At 49.2% G+C, this 23,131-nt stretch overlaps 1 protein-coding gene across 2 annotated transcripts in view; it reads right to left on the reverse strand.

Annotated features, from left to right (window-relative positions):
- The window catches only part of aars2 (alanyl-tRNA synthetase 2, mitochondrial (putative)), a 31,608-nt gene that overhangs the window by 3,928 nt on the left and 4,549 nt on the right, over positions 1-23,131 (reverse strand). The window contains exons 3-19 of one of the 2 annotated variants that reach the window (XM_038714683.1): positions 22,985-23,130; positions 22,721-22,912; positions 21,850-21,994; positions 20,721-20,866; positions 20,460-20,568; positions 17,875-17,913; positions 17,637-17,751; positions 15,245-15,372; positions 14,789-14,939; positions 14,525-14,694; positions 14,320-14,433; positions 12,219-12,359; positions 9,466-9,603; positions 3,318-3,421; positions 2,623-2,731; positions 1,339-1,464; positions 1,150-1,260 (exon numbers count right to left, since the gene is read on the reverse strand). In XM_038714683.1, coding sequence (XP_038570611.1) covers positions 1,150-1,260; positions 1,339-1,464; positions 2,623-2,731; positions 3,318-3,421; positions 9,466-9,603; positions 12,219-12,359; positions 14,320-14,433; positions 14,525-14,694; positions 14,789-14,939; positions 15,245-15,372; positions 17,637-17,751; positions 17,875-17,913; positions 20,460-20,568; positions 20,721-20,866; positions 21,850-21,994; positions 22,721-22,912; positions 22,985-23,130 — 2,184 coding nt within the window. The remainder of the gene's footprint in view (positions 1-1,149; positions 1,261-1,338; positions 1,465-2,622; positions 2,732-3,317; positions 3,422-9,465; positions 9,604-12,218; positions 12,360-14,319; positions 14,434-14,524; positions 14,695-14,788; positions 14,940-15,244; positions 15,373-17,636; positions 17,752-17,874; positions 17,914-20,459; positions 20,569-20,720; positions 20,867-21,849; positions 21,995-22,720; positions 22,913-22,984; position 23,131) is intronic. The other variant, XM_038714684.1, reaches the window with a different exon arrangement.

Here is a 23,131-nt window from a genome sequence, read left to right on the forward strand (position 1 = left end):
TCTCTCTCTCGTGTCTCTCGTGTCTCTCTCTCTCTCTCTCTCTCGTGTCTCTCTCTCTCTCTTCAAATCAGCTTTATTGGCATAAATGTGTAACAACAATATTGCCAAAGCATCATACAAACTACATAAGAACAATCAACCCCATACATTTCATTAAACAAGTAATCAAAGCGTGTGTGTTAATAAAAATAAAACAGTAAGCGTGTTTGTGTGTATGTTAATAAAAATAACAGTAAGTGTGTGTGTTAAAAATATTAAAATAAATGAAACAGTATCGTGTGTGTATATAAATAGACAAAAAAAGTTTTTTTAATTAATTGATTAAAAAATAAGAAAAAAAAAATCTGTGTCAATGTAAAAACAAAACAATTACTAAAATATCAATGATCAAAATAATAATAATTTGAAAATCTGTACAATTATTTGTCAGTCTGAGGTTCCACTGGTTGTTTTTTCACATTTGGGCATTTCTCCCAGTAAATAGGGGAGTTTCTGTGTGTCTGATATGAATTCGGGGTATATTTGGGAAATGTTTGCAAAATGTTTTTGTCTTGGTGTTTTATATTTGGGGCATGAGGTTAGAAAGTGCAGCTCTGTCTCTACCTGTCCCCCAAGTCTCTACCTGTCCCCCGAGTCTCTACCTGTCCCCCGAGTCTCTACCTGTCCTCTGTCACACTGGGAGCAGAGTCTCTCCTCTTGTGGTAGCCAGCTCTGTCTGTGGCTTTTCTATGGCCAGGCTGTGTTCACTCAGTCTGTACGTTGTCAACATTTTTCTTAGTTTGGGACATTTTATTGTACTCAGGTAATTTGACAGTGTGAATTCTCTTTTTAGGGTCAGATAACATTGGAATTTACTTTGTGTTTTGGTCGTTTCTTTCCCCTATTCAATATATTTTTCTTTCTGCTTGCTGATAATTTGGTTTGGTCTTTCTCTGCACCTGCAGGATGTTCTTACAGAACTCAGTATGGAAAGATTCTATGATTGTTTTGTCCCATTTGTCAAATTCATTATTATGTTTTGGCCCCCAGATTTCGCTACCATAAAGAATTATTGGTTCTAGTACAAACTGGAAAATTTTAAGCCAGATTTCAGTCTCTCTCTCTCTCTCTCTCTCTCTCAGGTGTGTGTGTCTCAGGTGTGCGTCTCACCTCTCTGGTCTCCAGCTTCCTGACGGCGGTGTTGCTGGTCCTCTGCAGGACTCGCAGTCGACTCTGCAGCTCTCTGCGCGTCCACTGGGGGACGGGGGTATTATCTACAGCCTGACAGACACAGCACAGGGTCAGGCGCACGTTTTCACAGTCTCAGTGGCTGCAGTGCATCATGGGTAGTGTACGTACATCAGAGAGCACCCCGACCTCCTTGGCGAGGCGCTGGGCGGAGTCGAGGCTGGAGGGGGCGGAGCCTGTCAGTCTGGCCGACAGAGAGTCCACATCCTGAGACAACACCTGACCCGCCTCCCGAGCCTGAACGCCATCAAGACAAAAGTCATTAACCTGAACTACACCTGCTGTACCTGAACTACACCTGAACTACACCTGCTGTACCTGAACTACACCTGAACTACACCTGCTGTACCTGAACTACACCTGCTGCACCTGAACTACACCTGCTGCACCTGAACTACACCTGAACTACACCTGCTGCACCTGAACTACACCTGAACTACACCTGCTGTACATGAACTACACCTGCTGCACCTGAACTACACCTGCTGTACATGAACTACACCTGAACTACACCTGCTGTACATGAACTACACCTGAACTACACCTGCTGTACCTGAACTACACCTGCTGTACATGAACTACACCTGAACTACACCTGCTGTACATGAACTACACCTGAACTACACCTGCTGTACCTGAACTACACCTGCTGTACATGAACTACACCTGAACTACACCTGCTGTACATGAACTACACCTGAACTACACCTGCTGTACATGAACTACACCTGCTGCACCTGAACTACACCTGAACTACACCTGCTGCACCTGATCTACACCCGCTGTACCTGAACTACACCTGCTGCACCTGAACTACACCTGAACTACACCTGCTGTACATGAACTACACCTGAACTACACCTGCTGTACATGAACTACACCTGAACTACACCTGCTGTACATGAACTACACCTGAACTACACCTGCTGTACCTGAACTACACCTGCTGTACATGAACTACACCTGAACTACACCTGCTGTACATGAACTACACCTGAACTACACCTGCTGTACATGAACTACACCTGCTGCACCTGAACTACACCTGAACTACACCTGCTGCACCTGATCTACACCCGCTGTACCTGAACTACACCTGCTGCACCTGAACTACACCTGAACTACACCTGCTGTACATGAACTACACCTGAACTACACCTGCTGTACATGAACTACACCTGCTGTACATGAACTACATCTGGATTACACCTGAACTACACCTGCTGTACATGAACTACATCTGGATTACACCTGAACTACACCTGCTGTACATGAACTACATCTGGATTACACCTGATCTACACCTGCTGCAGCTGAACTACAGGTGAGTCCTGACTTTATTAGTTACACAGTGAGGACAGGATGACACCGTGGCCCTGTGATGTTTGGACTGACCCGTGCTGCGTCCCGTCCCGTCACCGCCACGATCCGACTGATTCCCTTCACCATCTGCCGCTCAGAAACCACCACCAGGTCCTGGATTGTTCCGGTCTGCAGCAGGTGACTGAACACAGAAACACGTGAGTGAACAGGTGACTCAGGTAACCAGCAGGTCAGAGGACAGACTCACCTGTACATGAAACATGAGGCTACAGCCAGCAGCTGGTAAGCTTAGCATAAAGACTGGAATCACCCTGAACACGTGACTCTGAGAGGGAGATTTAAAGGTGAGCTGTCCCTTTAAGGAGACACTACGCGCTGTAACCTCAAAGATGAAGCACCTGACGGCTCTCTGCAGCTGGAACTATTCTGCTTCCTGTGAAAGAGTCAGGTCACATCGTCTGCACTGTGCTCGAAGCCTCTCACCTGATTACCGTTATTTCATTTCCTGCCAGAGTTTCGATACGTGCCACCCCACTGTGCTGTGATTGGCTAGCACTCCTTGACACGACTGATACAAGATATTGTAATAATAATATAACCGTTGTAAATCTACAGAGGAAGAGCAACACACACATTTCATGTCCATAGCTGTAAATTTACAGATAAGAGCTCAAACAAAACATATACAACTTCCTGCCACACCAGGTAATACTTCCTGTCTGAGCGTGTGTGAATGTAGCAGGTGAACAGGTGTGTTTCTGGCTCACGTTCCACAGCAGAGCTCCACAGACGTCTGCCTGTCTGTCTGATCGTCCAGCAGCTCAGAGACCGGAATCCCCACAGACACCACCCGAACAGGGTCCGGATACACCTGCAGACAGACAGACAGTCAGTACACCTGCAGACAGACAGACAGACAGACAGTACACCTGCAGACAGACAGACAGACAGACAGTACACCTGTAGACAGACAGACAGAAAGTCCACCTGTAGACAGACAGACAGACAGACAGTCCACCTGTAGACAGACAGACAGAAAGTCCACCTGTAGACAGACAGAAAGAAAGTCCACCTGCAGACGGACAGACAGTCAGTACACCTGCAGACAGACAGACAGACAGACAGTCCACCTGTAGACAGACAGACAGAAAGTCCACCTGCAGACAGACAGACAGACAGACAGTCCACCTGTAGACAGACAGACAGAAAGTCCACCTGTAGACAGACAGACAGAAAGTCCACCTGCATACAGACAGACAGACAGACAGACAGTCCACCTGCATACAGACAGACAGACAGTCAGTACACCTGTAGACAGACAGACAGACAGTCCACCTGCAGACAGACAGACAGTCAGTACACCTGTAGACAGACAGACAGTCCACCTGCAGACAGACAGACAGACAGTCCACCTGTAGACAGAAAGACAGACAGACAGTCCACCTGCATACAGACAGACAGACAGTCCACCTGTAGACAGACAGACAGACAGTCCACCTGTAGACAGACAGACAGTCCACCTGCAGACAGACAGACAGTACACCTGCAGACAGACAGACAGACAGACAGTCCACCTGTAGACAGACAGACAGACAGTCAGTCCACCTGCAGACAGACAGAAAGACAGTCCACTTGTAGACAGTCAGAAAGACAGACAGTCCACCTGCAGAAAGACAGACAGACAGTCAGTCCACCTGCAGGCAGAAAGACAGACAGACAGACAGACAGTCCACCTGTAGACAGACAGACAGACAGTCCACCTGCAGACAGACAGTCCACCTGCAGACAGACAGACAGACAGTCCACCTGTAGACAGTCAGTCAGACAGACAGACAGTCCACCTGCAGACAGACAGACAGGCAGTCCACCTGTAGACAGTCAGTCAGACAGACAGACAGTCCACCTGCAGACAGACAGACAGACAGTCCACCTGCAGACGGACAGACAGACAGACAGTCCACCTGCAGACAGACAGACAGACAGACAGTCCACCTGCAGACAGAAAGACAGACAGTACACCTATAGACAGTCAGTCAGACAGACAGACAGGCAGTACACCTGTAGACAGACAGTCAGACAGACAGACAGTACACCTGTAGACAGTCAGTCAGACAGACAGTACACCTGCAGACAGACAGACAGAGAGTACACCTGTAGACAGTCAGTCAGTCAGACAGACAGTACACCTGTAGACAGTCAGTCAGACAGACAGACAGTACACCTGCAGACAGACAGACAGAGAGTACACCTGTAGACAGTCAGTCAGTCAGACAGACAGTACACCTGTAGACAGTCAGTCAGACAGACAGTACACCTGCAGACAGTCAGTCAGACAGACAGACAGTACACCTGCAGACAGACAGACAGACAGACAGAGAGTACACCTGTAGACAGTCAGTCAGACAGACAGACAGTACACCTGCAGACAGACAGACAGACAGAGAGTACACCTGTAGACAGTCAGTCAGACAGACAGACAGAGAGTACACCTGTAGACAGTCAGTCAGACAGACAGACAGTACACCTGAGGACAGTCAGTCAGACAGACAGACAGTCCACCTGTAGACAGACAGACAGACAGTCCACCTGCAGACAGACAGTCCACCTGCAGACAGACAGACAGACAGTCCACCTGTAGACAGTCAGTCAGACAGACAGACAGTCCACCTGCAGACAGACAGACAGACAGACAGTCCACCTGCAGACGGACAGACAGACAGACAGTCCACCTGTAGACAGTCAGTCAGACAGACAGACAGTCCACCTGCAGACAGACAGACAGACAGACAGTCCACCTGCAGACGGACAGACAGACAGACAGTCCACCTGCAGACAGACAGACAGGCAGTCCACCTGTAGACAGTCAGTCAGACAGACAGACAGTCCACCTGCAGACAGACAGACAGACAGACAGTCCACCTGCAGACAGACAGACAGACAGACAGTCCACCTGCAGACAGAAAGACAGACAGTACACCTATAGACAGTCAGTCAGACAGACAGACAGGCAGTACACCTGTAGACAGACAGTCAGACAGACAGACAGTACACCTGTAGACAGTCAGTCAGACAGACAGTACACCTGCAGACAGACAGACAGAGAGTACACCTGTAGACAGTCAGTCAGTCAGACAGACAGTACACCTGTAGACAGTCAGTCAGACAGACAGACAGTACACCTGCAGACAGACAGACAGAGAGTACACCTGTAGACAGTCAGTCAGTCAGACAGACAGTACACCTGTAGACAGTCAGTCAGACAGACAGTACACCTGCAGACAGTCAGTCAGACAGACAGACAGTACACCTGCAGACAGACAGACAGACAGACAGACAGACAGTACACCTGCAGACAGACAGACAGACAGACAGAGAGTACACCTGTAGACAGTCAGTCAGACAGACAGACAGTACACCTGCAGACAGACAGACAGACAGACAGAGAGTACACCTGTAGACAGTCAGTCAGACAGACAGACAGTACACCTGTAGACAGTCAGTCAGACAGACAGACAGAGAGTCCACCTGTAGACAGACAGTCAGTCAGACAGACAGAGAGTACACCTGTAGACAGTCAGTCAGACAGACAGACAGTACACCTGTAGACAGTCAGTCAGACAGACAGACAGTCCACCTGCAGACAGACAGACAGACAGTCAGTCCACCTGCAGACAGAAAGACAGACAGACAGACAGACAGTCCACCTGTAGACAGTCAGTCAGACAGACAGACAGACAGTCCACCTGTAGACAGACAGTCAGTCAGACAGACAGAGAGTACACCTGTAGACAGTCAGTCAGACAGACAGACAGTACACCTGAGGACAGTCAGTCAGACAGACAGACAGTCCACCTGCAGACAGACAGACAGACAGTCAGTCCACCTGCAGACAGAAAGACAGACAGACAGACAGACAGTCCACCTGCAGACAGACAGTCCACCTGCAGACAGACAGTCCACCTGCAGGAAGACAGACAGACAGTACACCTGCAGACAGACAGACAGACAGTCCACCTGCAGACAGACAGACAGACAGTCCACCTGTAGACAGACAGACAGACAGACAGACAGTCCACCTGCAGACAGACAGACAGACAGACAGTCCACCTGCAGACAGACAGACAGACAGACAGACAGTCCACCTGAAGACAGACAGACAGACAGACAGTACACCTGTAGACAGACAGACAGACAGTCAGTCCACCTGCAGACAGACAGACAGACAGTCAGTCCACCTGCAGACAGACAGACAGACAGTCAGTCCACCTGCAGACAGAAAGACAGACAGTCCACCTGTAGACAGACAGACAGACAGTCCACCTGCAGACAGACAGTCCACCTGTAGACAGACAGACAGACAGTCCACCTGTAGACAGACAGACAGACAGTCCACCTGCAGACAGACAGACAGACAGGCAGTCCACCTGTAGACAGTCAGACAGACAGTACACCTATAGACAGTCAGTCAGACAGACAGACAGGCAGTCCACCTGTAGACAGACAGTCAGACAGACAGACAGTCCACCTGAAGACAGACAGACAGACAGACAGACAGTACACCTATAGACAGTCAGTCAGACAGACAGACAGGCAGTCCACCTGTAGACAGACAGTCAGACAGACAGACAGTCCACCTGAAGACAGACAGACAGACAGACAGACAGTACACCTATAGACAGTCAGTCAGACAGACAGACAGACAGGCAGTACACCTGTAGACAGACAGTCAGACAGACAGACAGTCCACCTGAAGACAGACAGACAGACAGACAGTCCACCTATAGACAGTCAGTCAGAAAGACAGACAGGCAGTACACCTGTAGACAGTCAGTCAGACAGACAGTACACCTGTAGACAGACAGACAGTCCACCTGCAGACAGACAGACAGACAGTACACCTATAGACAGTCAGTCAGAAAGACAGACAGACAGTACACCTGTAGACAGACAGACAGACAGACAGACAGTACACCTGCAGACAGACAGACAGAAAGACAGACAGACAGTACACCTGTAGACAGTCAGTCAGACAGACAGACAGTACACCTGCAGACAGACAGACAGACAGACCGTACACCTGCAGACAGTCAGACAGACAGACAGACAGTCCACCTGCAGAAAAACAGACAGACAGTACACCTGTAGACAGTCAGACAGACAGACCGTACACCTGCAGACAGACAGACAGACAGTACACCTGTAGACAGTCAGTCAGACAGACAGACAGTACACCTGCAGACAGTCAGACAGACAGTACACCTGTAGACAGTCAGACAGACAGACAGACAGTACACCTGCAGACAGACAGACAGACAGACAGACAGTACACCTGCAGACAGTCAGTCAGACAGACAGACAGTACACCTGCAGACAGTCAGTCAGACAGACAGACAGTACACCTGTAGACAGACAGACAGTACACCTGCAGACAGTCAGTCAGACAGACAGACAGTACACCTGCAGACAGACAGTCAGACAGACAGACAGTACACCTGTAGACAGACAGACAGACAGTACACCTGCAGACAGACAGACAGAACACCTGCAGACAGTCAGTCAGACAGACAGACAGTACACCTGTAGACAGTCAGTCAGACAGACAGACAGTACACCTGTAGACAGACAGACAGAACACCTGCAGACAGTCAGTCAGACAGACAGACAGTACACCTGCAGACAGACAGTCAGACAGACAGACAGTACACCTGCAGACAGACAGTCAGACAGACAGACAGTACACCTGTAGACAGACAGACAGACAGTACACCTGCAGACAGTCAGTCAGACAGACAGACAGTACACCTGCAGACAGACAGACAGACAGTACACCTGCAGACAGACAGACAGACAGTACACCTGCAGACAGTCAGTCAGACAGACAGACAGTACACCTGTAGACAGACAGACAGAACACCTGCAGACAGACAGACAGACAGTACACCTGTAGACAGACAGACAGTACACCTGCAGACAGTCAGTCAGACAGACAGACAGTACACCTGTAGACAGACAGACAGAACACCTGCAGACAGACAGACAGACAGTACACCTGTAGACAGACAGACAGTACACCTGTAGACAGACAGACAGAACACCTGCAGACAGACAGACAGAACACCTGTAGACAGACAGACAGACAGTAAACCTGCAGACAGACAGACAGACAATCAGTACACCTGTAGACAGACAGACAGACAGACAATCAGTACACCTGCAGACAGACAGACAGACAGACAGTACACCTGTAGACAGACAGACAGACAGACAGACAGACAGTCCACCTGCAGACAGACAGACAGACAGACAGTACACCTGTAGACAGACAGACAGACAGACAGACAGACAGTCCACCTGCAGACAGACAGACAGACAGACAGACAGACAGAACACCTGCAGACAGACAGACAGACAGTACACCTGTAGACAGACAGACAGAACACCTGTAGACAGACAGACAGAACACCTGTAGACAGTCAGTCAGACAGACAGACAGTACACCTGTAGACAGTCAGTCAGACAGACAGACAGAACACCTGTAGACAGTCAGTCAGACAGACAGACAGTACACCTGTAGACAGACAGAGAGTACACCTGTAGACAGTCAGTCAGACAGACAGAGAGTACACCTGTAGACAGACAGACAGACAGAGAGTACACCTGTAGACAGACAGACAGACAGTAAACCTGCAGACAGACAGACAGACAGACAGTACACCTGTAGACAGACAGACAGACAGACAGACAGACAGACAGTCCACCTGCAGACAGACAGACAGTCCACCTGCAGACAGACAGACAGTCCACCTGCAGACAGACAGACAGTCCACCTGCAGACAGACAGACAGACAGACAGACAGTACACCTGCAGACAGACAGACAGACAGACAGACAGTCCATCTGCAGACAGTCAGTCACCTCGTCCACTGTCCTCAGGCCGTGGATGCACCTGGCCGTCTGCAGAGGGAGCTCCTGGCTGTAGACAATCTGATTGGCTGAGATGATGTCGTTAACACACCTGTCTACCTGCTGCAGCTGAGAAACGCTCAGTGAACCCTGAAGAGGACAAACAGACAGACGGTAACAGTCAGAGGCATCACCTGTCCAGCTGCACGCACACCGCACACTGGTTGTTTACTGGTTGCTTACTGGTTGGTGGCTGGTTACTGGTTGGGTACTGATTGGTTACTGATTAGTTACTGGTTGGTTATTGACTGGTTGGTTTGTTGGTTACTGACTGGTTACTGACTGGTTACTGACTGGTTACTGACTGGTTACTGGTTTGTTACTGACTGGTTACTGGTTTGTTACTAACTGGTTACTGGTTGGTTACTGACTGGTTACTGGTTGGTTACTGGTTTGTTACTGACTGGTTACTGGTTTGTTACTAACTGGTTACTGGTTGGTTACTGACTGGTTACTGGTTGGTTACTGGTTTGTTACTAACTGGTTACTGGTTGGTTACTGACTGGTTACTGGTTGGTTACTGGTTTGTTACTGACTGGTTACTGGTTTGTTACTGACTGGTTACTGGTTAGTTACTGACTGGTTACTGACTGGTTACTGGTTTGTTACTGACTGGTTACTGGTTTGTTACTGACTGGTTACTGGTTTGTTACTGACTGGTTACTGACTGGTTACTGACTGGTTACTGGTTTGTTACTGACTGGTTACTGGTTTGTTACTAACTGGTTACTGGTTTGTTACTGACTGGTTACTGACTGGTTACTGGTTTGTTACTGACTGGTTACTGGTTTGTTACTGACTGGTTAGTTACTAACTGGTTACTGGTTGGTTACTGACTGGTTACTGGCTGGTTACTGACTGGTTACTGGCTGGTTACTGGCTGGTTACTGGCTGGTTACTGGCTGGTTACTGACTGGTTACTGGCTGGTTACTGACTGGTTATTGACTGGTTACTGGTTGGTTACTGACTGGTTACTGACTGGTTACTGACTGGTTACTGGTTGGTTACTGACTGGTTACTGGTTGGTTACTGACTGGTTACTGACTGGTTACTGATTGGTTATTGACTGGTTACTGACTGGTTACTGACTGGTTACTGGTTGGTTACTGACTGGTTACTGACTGGTTACTGGTTGGTTACTGACTGGTTACTGACTGGTTACTGGTTGGTTACTGGCTGGTTACTGGCTGGTTACTGGCTGGTTACTGATTGGTTACTGGTTAGTTACTGACTGGTTAGTTACTGACTGGTTACTGACTGGTTACTGGTTGGTTACTAGTTGATTACTGGTTGGTTACTGACTGGTTACTGGTTGGTTACTGACTGGTTACTGGTTAGTTATTGACTGGTTACTGGCTGGTTACTGATTGGTTACTGGCTGGTTACTGATTGGTTACTGATTGGTTATTGACTGGTTACTGGTTAGTTACTGACTGGTTACTGACTGGTTACTGGTTGGTTACTGACTGGTTACTGGTTGGTTACTGACTGGTTACTGGTTTGTTACTGACTGGTTACTGGTTTGTTACTGACTGGTTACTGGTTGGTTACTGACTGGTTACTGGTTTGTTACTGACTGGTTACTGGTTTGTTACTAACTGGTTACTGGTTTGTTACTGACTGGTTACTGACTGGTTACTGACTGGTTACTGGTTGGTTACTGACTGGTTACTGGTTGGTTACTGACTGGTTACTGGTTTGTTACTGACTGGTTACTGGTTGGTTACTGACTGGTTACTGGCTGGTTACTGATTGGTTACTGGTTAGTTACTGACTGGTTACTGACTGGTTACTGGTTGGTTACTGGTTAGTTACTGACTGGTTACTGACTGGTTACTGGTTGGTTACTAGTTGATTACTGGTTGGTTACTGACTGGTTACTGGTTGGTTACTGACTGGTTACTGGTTGGTTACTGACTGATTACTGGTTTGTTACTGACTGGTTACTGGTTGGTTACTGACTGGTTACTGGTTTGTTACTGACTGGTTACTGGTTTGTTACTAACTGGTTACTGGTTTGTTACTGACTGGTTACTGACTGGTTACTGGTTGGTTACTGACTGGTTACTGGTTGGTTACTGACTGGTTACTGGTTGGTTACTGACTGGTTACTGGTTGGTTACTGGTTTGTTACTGACTGGTTACTGGTTGGTTACTGACTGGTTACTGGCTGGTTACTGATTGGTTACTGGTTAGTTACTGACTGGTTACTGACTGGTTACTGGTTGGTTACTGGTTAGTTACTGACTGGTTACTGACTGGTTACTGGTTGGTTACTAGTTGATTACTGGTTGGTTACTGACTGGTTACTGGTTGGTTACTGACTGGTTACTGGTTGGTTACTGACTGGTTACTGGTTAGTTACTGACTGGTTACTGACTGGTTACTAGTTGATTACTGGTTGGTTACTGATTAGTTACTGATTAGTTACTGGTTGGTTACTGGTTAGTTACTGACTGGTTACTGACTGGTTACTGGTTGGTTACTGGTTGGTTACTAGTTGATTACTGGTTGGTTACTGACTGGTTACTGGTTGGTTACTGACTGGTTACTGGTTGGTTACTGACTGGTTACTGGTTAGTTACTGACTGGTTACTGACTGGTTACTGACTGGTTACTAGTTGATTACTGGTTGGTTACTGATTAGTTACTGATTAGTTACTGGTTGGTTATTGACTGGCTTGTTGGTGGTTAGATGTTTGACCTTGACACTGAAGTCGAAGCGGAGGCGATCAGCTGACACATGAGATCCTCTCTGCTTAACTGAGAGACCCAGAACTTCCCTCAGAGCAAAGTTCAGGACGTGAGTCGCTGTGTGGTTCACCATGCAGGACAACCTGTGGACCTGAGGACACACAGAGACACCACAGTGAAATAAACTCACCTGAGCCACACCTGGACTCAGTTCACCTCTTTATACTTTAATAAATGGACAGATCCAGCACTTTTTCACAGGCTGTCTCTTCACCACCTGTCTGACTGCTGAAGGCGTTTACCTGCTTTATTAACAGAAATATAAATCACATGTAAGTCGTTACTTTCTCCAGTAATAAGATGTTTTAAGTTCTATCCACTGGGATCTTTGTGATATGTGTGTTCCCTATTTCTTTATCTCATTGTCCACGTCAGCAGAGCTTTATTCCTCTCCTGTATGTCTTGATGCGTCCTGAGGGTCCAGGGTCCATTTCAGTAAATCAATATGTGTTCAATATATAAAAATCCAGAGTCCATAAATGACCTATTAATTCTTCATGTCCTACGAGACAATGCATTTTGTTTCGGGGACATCACGTGTGCACCGCTCTGATGTTATCTTGTTAATGTTACTGACAGCTTCCTGTGCAGACCTGTCTCAGTGACAAATGATCTATTGTAAAACTGTTGGGTGGTACGTGTCCACACATCCTGAGCTCATTAACACAAAGACATTCAGGAAATTCACGCTAAGCTGCTGACTGGTTCGTAAATGTGGTCAGTGAATCAGGAGGAAAAGAGACGAGCAGCCAAAGCGGATTCAAAATGGCCGAAATGCTCGACTTCAAGCGAGTAAACGGATTTTACCAGACTGTGAGATGACAGAGAGGAAGTCACGGCATCGCGCACTAAAAACCAGAGAGGTCAGAGTTTGGAGGTACTAAGTTTAGGTGGTTATAATGTAATAACTGTGTACTACAGAGACTGAGTCGAGAGCTTTTCTGAGTGTTTCAGATGAGAGTAGGACAGAACGTGTCGTGTTTGGGAACCGTGGTTCCAGCGTTCAGCAGTGGACACTGATTCCCGTCAGTCTAAGGACACATTTCTGTAGCTGTCATTAGCAGAGATAGCGTGGGTGCATGGGGGCGGCCGACCCAGGGCCCCGGCTAGGTAGGGGCCCCCAGCATGGGCGCAAATGCATTGTCATTCGCTTGTAGACACGGCCGTGCAAGAAAATTGCTTTCCTTGGTGGGAGGTCAGTGCAGCCGTTCTTATCAAACGAAACAGGCTCTTCACTCCTGGTTTCAATAGTAAACCCACAGACTGCAGCCTGCATCAAAAAACACCACAAGAATGACCGTTATCAACAAAAAACACTAAATTCAAAACATTTAAAAAAACATAAATCACAAAGTAACTTTTGGAATTCAAACAAATAGTAGACTTATTAGCTAATTTTAACAAAACTCCCTTCACCGCCATGCATCATGGGAATTCTAAGGGACTGACTTAGGCTGCTCACCCTGGACTCACACAGGCGGCGTGTGCGCCGCGGTTTAGTTCCGTCCTCAACTTCCAGTGGCAGCCGAAGTGTTTCAGCAGCGCAGCGTGCAGCCTGCCAACGTTAATGACTTGTTTTTAATACGTCCTTTTTGTGCTTCTGCTTCCTTCTTCACAGCTCTGTGTGACCTGCTTTCAGAATAAGAGCGTTTTGCCTGATTTTGCAGACATGTTTTCAACATTTTGTTGATTTAGTGATAAGTTCTTGCTTTTTGACCTTCTGCTAAGTAGATACGTAGTTAAATTGTTTGTCTTTTCGGCCTCTTTAAACTGTCTTTATTGTTGATATACGATCGGGTATTTTATTTTGAAAATGGTTGCACAAGCATTGACTAGAGTGGCTGCGATCAGCACAGAGGCCCCCACTGTGCTGACAGTCTAGCTCCGCCCCCACTGTGCTGACAGTCTAGCTCCGCCCCCACTGTGCTGACAGTCTAGCTCCGCCCCCACTGTGCTGACAGTCTAGCTCCGCCCTAGCTTTGATCCGACCGTGCTGGATTTAAACAGCTCTGTCAGAAGTCTGTAATACCACACGTGTGCTTGGTGTTCACCTGGTCCAGGTATAGCTGGACCTGGTCTCCAGTCTTCAGGCTTTCGGCCGCAGTCACCTGATGGACCACGTACCCTCCCGCCTGGACCGCGGCCTCCACAGGGTACAGGATGTCCTGTGAGACACACAGCTGGAGTCAGACCTCACCTGGAAACAAAACAGGTCAACTTCCCATGATGCATTTCCCCTCTGAGCGGTCAGCTGACCTGCAGTCCGTCCCGGGTGAAGTAGCCCTGGTCATGTGACTGCCCCCCCTGCTCAGAGTAGAAACAGGTTTGATCCAGGATGACGCCGCAGCGCTGTCCCTCACTGACCTCGGACACCAGAGTCTGACCGTCATACAGAGCCAGCACTGTTGCACGGCATGCTGGGAACACTGGGGGGAGGACAAACAAGGGTTACCTGTCTGACCTGGACTCAGAGGCTCAGGTGAGGAATCTGCAGCGCGTGGTTCTGGACAGGGGTGTTACCTGTCCAGGTCGTACCGTATCTGTCCTGCTCCAGTCTGTACCGGTATTTCAGGCTGTCGTCAGTGTGAGGAACTCCGAGCCGCTGCAGCTCTGCCAGGCTGAGGACGTCCACCGCCACCTGAGGCTGGGCGCCATGAAGGTCAGACCTCACCTGAGAGACAGAGAGACAGGTGCTGCATTACGTCACCAACACACAGCTATCTACACAGTAAGAGCCCTCCGTCTCCTTCACAGTAAGAGCCCTCCGTCTCCTTCACAGTAAGAGCCCTCCGTCTCCTTCACAATAAAAGCCCTCCGTCTCCTTCACAGTAAGAGCCCTCCGTCTCCTTCACAGTAAGAGCCCTCCGTCTCCTTCACAATAAAAGCCCTCCGTCTCCTTCACAGTAAGAGCCCTCCGTCTCCTTCACAGTAAGAGCCCTCCGTCTCCTTCACAATAAAAGCCCTCTGTCTCTTCACCTTGTGGTTCTCTGCGATCAGGCGGTCCAGCTCCTGACGGTCCACCTGGACTCCTCTCTCCTCCAACATCAGGTCCACCAGGTCCAGAGGGAAACCCAGGTCCCTGTGCAGAGACCAGGCCACCGAGGCTGTTAGAAACACACACACGCCACGTTTAACTGGACTTCCTCCGGGACAACGTTTCAAACTTCTGCAGGAACTGAAAGTTAGGTCTGTTTCTGTCCCGTGTGCTGCTCTGAACTGTGAGATGGAGTTTGGAGTTAAAAGAAAACATTGACTGAAAGAACATGCTGCAGCCAAACCTACAGCTTCGATGAGCAAGGCGTGGGATTGGCTGGCAAATTCCTGTTTGACCCTTAAAACAGTTCCCAGCGAGGATTTATAAAGTACTTAGATGTGAAGTCATCACGTCTAAATATTTAGGCATTAGAATTGATACAAGCTAGTAGTCATCCAGACTGTTAACTTTAATCTGAACACTTTTAAGAGTATTACACATCATTTGTCACCGTTTGCTGCAAAACTTGTTGTTCACACAATGATTTTTCCCATCTGTCACCTGTGTAACATCCTGGTCACAGGCAGGTGTGACTAGGCTCAAGCCCATCATCTCGCTCTACAGACAAATTCTAAAAGTACTAAAGCATCCTGAGGATTATCATCACGTAACATCTTGAAATCATCTTTATTCCGATGCATCATCTCGCACCCCCTCCTCTCAGAGGATGCATGGCCAGCAGAACTAGAGCAGGGGTTTTCACTGTCTGAGACTGGGGGCCTCCCCTCAGACCAAGCTTGGGAAACGGGGCCCCCCCACCGCATCTTGGTAAGTCTCGCTCAGTTCCTGGACGCCTCTGGGACCGTGATTACAGTAGGAGCGTCTGAGCTGACTTAACGTTAAGGGTGCTGGACTTAAAATAAGGCATGCTGGTTCGCTGCAAAACGTCCCCATGTCACATGACTCGCGGGAGCAAGGCGGCTGCAGGGAACCTCACTATCGCCTGAGATCAATGATCTCAGCTCACAGCAAGTTGATGCAGGTAGAATGTGTCCGACCGGCGCCGTTTTTATTCCCCGCCCCCGCTGTCACCTGCAGCTCGTGTTAGACAATCAAGTCGGCGAAAGTCAGCCGGCATCATCTTGAACACACCTATTATCTGATCCCATAGACTTTCAACATGTGAGCCAGAATAGCCTGATACTGCTGTTTGACAGAACTTCTGATCATTTGATCATTTACATTTATTTGACGCTTTTATCCAAAGCGACTTACAATTGCTATACATGTCTGAGGTCGCACGCCTCTGGAGCTACGAGGGGTTAAGAGTCCTGCTCAGGATGGATCACAGTGGGGGACTGAACACCACAGGCATAGTCTTATCCATCTCCACCACTTCTGACTGCGGCAAATGGTTTTAAAAAGCTCCGTCCTGAGGCTTTGATCTCTTTCAGACTCTGATGGGGGGAAACGGGTCCCAGAATCTACTCTGAGCTCTCACTCATGCAGCCTGTTCTGTGTGATCTCCTTTTGATAACTGACGCAATCAGTGATGAGATATTGTTTCACTTCCGTTCACTGAGCCTCCCCTGAAGCTGTTCAGAGCCCCCTGCGGAGGCCCGAGAACCTGAACTAGAGCCGCTACTAGTTACCGCAATTTAGAAAGACAGCCTTCGGTCAATCGCCTTTCTCTGTTACCGTAGAGGGAAAGTGGAATTCCAAACCCACAAACACTCAGGACGTTTGGCGGTGGTTAAAGCCAGCCTCAGGCTTTGGCTAAAATCACCACAGGAGTGTCACCATTTGTGACCAGTGAGTTTTTATTAATTCCACGTTGATGGACAGAATGTATTTTGTTATTTTATGTAGTGCATTTGTGGTTTTGTGTCCTTTCTTTTGTTTTGTCTGCCCAGGGACAACAGATGCAAATTAGCAGCTAGCTAACTCTGGTGTGCGCTGTCCCTGTCAGATAAACAGTAAATCAGCCAAGTGAATGACGCGTGTTTAACTTGAGCTAAACATTCAGCAGCATCAGCACCAAAACGGCGGCTGTAACACGGTGGATCGATACATTTGAGAATCACAACCCAAGCGAAATGACACCAGCCACGTGTTTTTTACCCCCATTCATGTTAGCGGAGCGCTAAACCGGAAGTTAGCCTGCTCGGCCGGGAAAAGTCAGCACAGTGGAAGCTGTAGCGCTGCTGCAGACTAGTGTTTGGGGGTGTAATTGCAGAATGACGGACACGCCTACGCACAGGTATAAATGCCTGGCAATGTGCGTAGCCTACGGCGTAGGTACGCACGTAGCCCCTACGCAGGAGTATGACTCAACAGACCACAGCTGGGTCACACACTGAGACCTCTGACAGCGTGGAACCCTGGGAAACTGACCGGGAAAGACTCCATGTTTGTAGTCCTTCTTGCTGAGCGTCCGGTGGATCAGCCTGCTGCCCTGCTGCAGAGACGACAGGAAGTGAGCCTCGTTCTCGTTGATGACGTCCACAATCTGAAAGAACACCGGCTGTCAGTCGACCCCTGCTGATGACAACTTCCTGTCCAGTAAACCCATCAGGAGGAGTCCACTCCCCCCGCACGTGATCCACAACATGTTCTGCACTATGGTACTCACCCGGTCCACCTCCCTGTGCAGCTCCGGATACACGTCCCCCTGCAGCACAGGAAGTCAATCCATCAATCCATCCAATCCATCCATCCACCAATCCATCCATCCCTCCCTCCAATCCATCCATCCATCAACCAATCCATCCATCCATCAACCAATCCATCCATCCCTCCCTCCAAACCATCCATCCATTAACCAATCCATCCATCCATTAACCAATCCATCCATCCCTCCCTCCAAACATCCATCCATTAACCAATCCATCCCTCCCTCCAATCCATCCATCCCTCCCTCCAAACCATCCATCCATTAACCAATCCATCCATCCATTAACCAATCCATCCCTCCCTCCCTCCAAACCATCCATCCATTAACCAATCCATCCCTCCCTCCAATCCATCCATCCCTCCCTCCAAACCATCCATCCATTAACCAATCCATCCATCCATTAACCAATCCATCCCTCCCTCCAATCCATCCCTCCCTCCAATCCATCCATCCCTCCCTCCAATCCATCCATCCATCAACCAATCCATCCATCCATTAACCAATCCATCCATCCCTCCCTCCAATCCATCCATCCATTAACCAATCCATCCACCAATCCCTCCAATCCATCCACCAATCCATCCATCCCTCCCTCCAATCCATCCATCCATCCACCAATCCCTCCCTCCACCCATCCATCCATCCATCCCTCCCTCCAATCCATCCATCCCTCCCTCCAATCCATCCATCCACCCATCCCTCCACCAATCCATCCACCCATCCCTCCACCAACCCATCCATCCACACATCCCTCCCTCCAATCCATCCATCCACCCACCCATCCATCCACCAACCAATCCATCCCTCAACCCCTCCATCCATCCATCAATGCATCCCTCCATCCACCAATGCATCCCTCAATCCATCCATCCAATCCATCCATCCATCCCTCCCTCCAATCCATCCATCCATCCATCAACCAATCCATCCATCCATCCATCCACCCATCCCTCCCTCCAATCCATCCATCCCTTCATCCACCCATCCATCCATCCATCAACCAATCCATCCATCCATCCACCAATCCATCCATCCCTCCCTCCAATCCATCCATACCTCCAATCCATCCATCCACCCATCCCTCCACCAATCCATCCATCCACCCATCCCTCCCTCCAATCCATCCATCCATCCACCAATGCATCCCTCCATCCACCAATGCATCCCTCAATCCATCCATCCATCCAATCCATCCATCCATCCATCCCTCCATCCACCAATCCATCCATCCAACCAATCCATCCATCCATCCATCCCTCAACCCCTCCATCCCTGAACCCCTCCATCCATCCATCCAATCCATCCATCCCTCCATCCATCCGATCCATCAATCCATCCATCCCTCAATCCATCCATCCATCCCTCAATCAAATCCATCCATCCATCCATCCATCCCTCAACCACTCCATCCCTCAACCCCTCCATCCATCCATCCATCCATCCATCCCTCCATTCCTCAATCCATCAATCCCTCCATCCATCCCTCAATCCATCCATCCAATCCATCAACCCATCCATCCCTCAATTCCTCCATCCATCCATCCATCCATCCCTCCCTCCAATCCATCCATCCCTCCAATCCATCCATCCACCCATCCCTCCAATCCATCCATCCATCCATCCATCCCTCCACCAATCCATCCATCCACACATCCCTCCCTCCAATCCATCCATCCACCCACCCATCCATCCACCAACCAATCCATCCCTCAATCCCTCCATCCATCCATCCACCAATGCATCCCTCCATCCACCAATGCATCCCTCAATCCATCCATCCAATCCATCCATCCATCCCTCCATCCATCCCTCCCTCCAATCCATCCCTCCATCCACCAATCCATCCCTCCATCCACCAATCCATCCATCCATCCATCCATCCATCCCTCAACCCCTCCATCCCTCAACCCCTCCATCCCTCCATCCATCCGATCCATCAATCCATCCATCCCTCAATCCATCCATCCATCCCTCAACCCCTCCATCCCTCAACCCCTCCATCCATCCATCCATCCCATCCATCAACCCATCCATCCCTCAATTCCTCAATCCCTCCATCCATCCCTCCATCCATCCAATCCATCAATCCCTCCATCCATCCCTCAATCCATCAACCCATCCATCCCTCCATCCATCCATTCCTCAATCCCTCCATCCATCCATCCATCCATCCATCCCTCAATCCCTCCATCCATCCATCAATCCATCCATCCCTCAATCCATCCATCCATCAATCCATCCATCCCTCAATCCCTCCATCCATCCCTCAATCCCTCCATCCATCCCTCAATCCCTCCATCAATCCATCCATCCCTCAATCCCTCCATCCATCCATCAATCCCTCCATCCCTCAATCCCTCCATCCATCAATCCATCCATCCATCAATCCATCCATCCCTCAATCCCTCCATCCATCCATCCATCCATATCTGGTCCCTGCACGTTCTAGATGTTCTGATCTTTTCTTCTTCTCCTTTACGTTCGGATGTAAAATGTTTTTCATTACCTTCCTGGTCAGAGGGTTTATGGGAAATGTATTTTACCAGTATGTGGACGACAGTTGGAACCAGGCTGGCCAGCGTCCCCTGAGGAGCCTGAAGGACCTCGACACAGAACCGGACCGCCCGCCGCAGGATCCTCCTCAACACCAACCTGATACACAGAAGATACACAACAAGTACACAAAGAGTACACATCAGTACTGCAGCAGGATGGCACACACTACTATTAACAGCTGTGTATCTGAAGGCTGACAGCTGATTGGCTGTCCATCGTGTTCCGACAGCTGATTGGTCGACACTCACTCTGCCCCCGACATGCCCGGGTGAACGCCGTCAGCGATGCAGACCGATAAAGCGCGGACGTGGTCAGCTACCACTCGGTACGCCATGTCCACCCTCCCCTGGTCCGCTGCGCCCGTCCTGCCGCCGTACGACCCCGCCCTCGACTTCTGAGGACACACATCGCCACGACAACAGGAAGCTGTCAATCAGAGCCATCCACACCTGAGAGACCACAGGTAACCACAGAGCCTGCGGCCTGACGAGCAGGTCTACTCACGGTCCTCGTGTACTCTGTGTGTACTCTGTGTACCTGGTGTCGTATGTACTCTGTGTGTACTCTGTGTACCTGGTGTTGTGTGTACTTTGTGTACTCTGTGTACCTGGTGTTGTATGTACTCTGTGTACCTGGTGTTGTGTGTACTTTGTGTACTCTGTGTACCTGGTATTGTATGTACTCTGTGTACCTGGTGTTGTGTGTACTTTGTGTACTCTGTGTACCTGGTGTTGTATGTACTTTGTGTACTCTGTGTACCTGGTATTGTGTGTACTCTGTGTACCTGGTGTTGTGTGTACTTTGTGTACCTGGTGTTGTGTGTACTTTGTGTACTCTGTACCTGGTGTTGTGTGTACTCTGTGTACCTGGTGTTGTGTGTACTTTGTGTACTCTGTGTACCTGGTATTGTATGTACTCTGTGTACCTGGTGTTGTGTGTACTTTGTGTACTCTGTGTACCTGGTGTTGTATGTACTTTGTGTACTCTGTGTACCTGGTATTGTGTGTACTCTGTGTACCTGGTGTTGTGTGTACTTTGTGTACTCTGTACCTGGTGTTGTGTGTACTTTGTGTACTCTGTGTACCTGGTGTTGTGTGTACTTTGTGTACTCTGTGTACCTGGTATTGTATGTACTCTGTGTACCTGGTGTTGTGTGTACTTTGTGTACTCTGTGTACCTGGTGTTGTATGTACTTTGTGTACTCTGTGTACCTGGTATTGTGTGTACTCTGTGTACCTGGTGTTGTGTGTACTCTGTGTACCTGGTGTTGTGTGTACTCTGTGTACCTGGTGTTGTGTGTACTTTGTGTACTCTGTACCTGGTGTTTTGTGTACTCTGTGTACCTGGTGTTGTGTGTACTTTGTGTACTCTGTGTACCTGGTGGATGGCGTGGAGCAGCGGGGCGAAGAGGTCGGTGTCGTAGTTTGACCTTTGACCCTGCAGGACGCTCACCAGTCTCTCCAGTCCCATCCCAGTATCCACACTGAACTGGGGCAGCAGCTGCAGACCCTGGTCCACCTCCCTGACCCAGCACACCCCGAAACACAACCCGTTACACCAGGAGCAGACCAGAACCACCAGCGGACTGCGGTTCATACTGGGCTGAACTGGTTTTATGTGGATCAGGTTCTGGTCCAGGTGTGTGTATGAACTGGTTTTATGTGGATCAGGCTCTGGTCCAGGTGTGTGTATGAACTGGTTTTATGTGGATCGGGTTCTGGTATATTAACTGGTTTTATGTGGATCAGGTTCTGGTCCAGGTGTGTGTATGAACTGGTTTTATGTGGATCAGGCTCTGGTCCAGGTGTGTGTATGAACTGGTTTTATGTGGATCGGGTTCTGGTCCAGGTGTGTGTATGAACTGGTTTTATGTGAATCGGGTTCTGGTGTATGAACTGGTTTTATGTGGATCGGGTTCTGGTATATTAACTGGTTTCATGTGGATCAGGCTCTGGTCCAGGTGTGTGTATGAACTGGTTTTATGTGAATCGGGTTCTGGTGTATGAACTGGTTTTATGTGGATCAGGCTCTGGTCCAGGTGTGTGTATGAACTGGTTTTATGTGGATCAGGCTCTGGTCCAGGTGTGTGTATGAACTGGTTTTATGTGAATCGGGTTCTGGTGTATGAACTGGTTTTATGTGGATCGGGTTCTAGTCCAGGTGTGTGTATGAACTGGTTTTATGTGGATCGGGTTCTGGTGCATGAACTGGTTTTATGTGGATCAGGTTCAGGTCCAGGTGTAGTAACCTGTTGTACTGCATGAAGACCAGGTTCCAGATCTCCACCACGTCAGGACTGTCAGCGTTGACGAGCGCCGCGGCGTCTCGTCCTCCCACATGGTCGTAGTGGATCTCGGTGCAGGGGCCACAGGGGCCCGAGTCCCCCATCTCCCAGAAGTTCTCCTTCAGGCCGAACGGAAGGAGGCGACCCGGAGGGACCCTGAGGAGGAGCGGGACCGTCAGAGACTCAGACCTGGACAGGGGGTCCACACACAGCGGGACAGGGACTCACCCGATGTCCAACCAGATGTTCCGCGTCTCGTGGTCGGCAGGAAGACCCGACGCCGCGTCTCCGGCGAAATACGACACGTACAGGCGGTCTGCAGGTATCCCATAATGCTCAGTGAGGAGGCTCCACGCCATCTGACACGCCTCCTCC

The sequence above is a fragment of the Micropterus salmoides genome, unplaced genomic scaffold (genome assembly GCF_014851395.1).
Source record: "Micropterus salmoides isolate LMB-PRFRI ecotype aquatic unplaced genomic scaffold, ASM1485139v1 Ms_hic_scaffold_12, whole genome shotgun sequence".
In the NCBI taxonomy this organism is placed as follows: domain Eukaryota; kingdom Metazoa; phylum Chordata; class Actinopteri; order Centrarchiformes; family Centrarchidae; genus Micropterus; species Micropterus salmoides.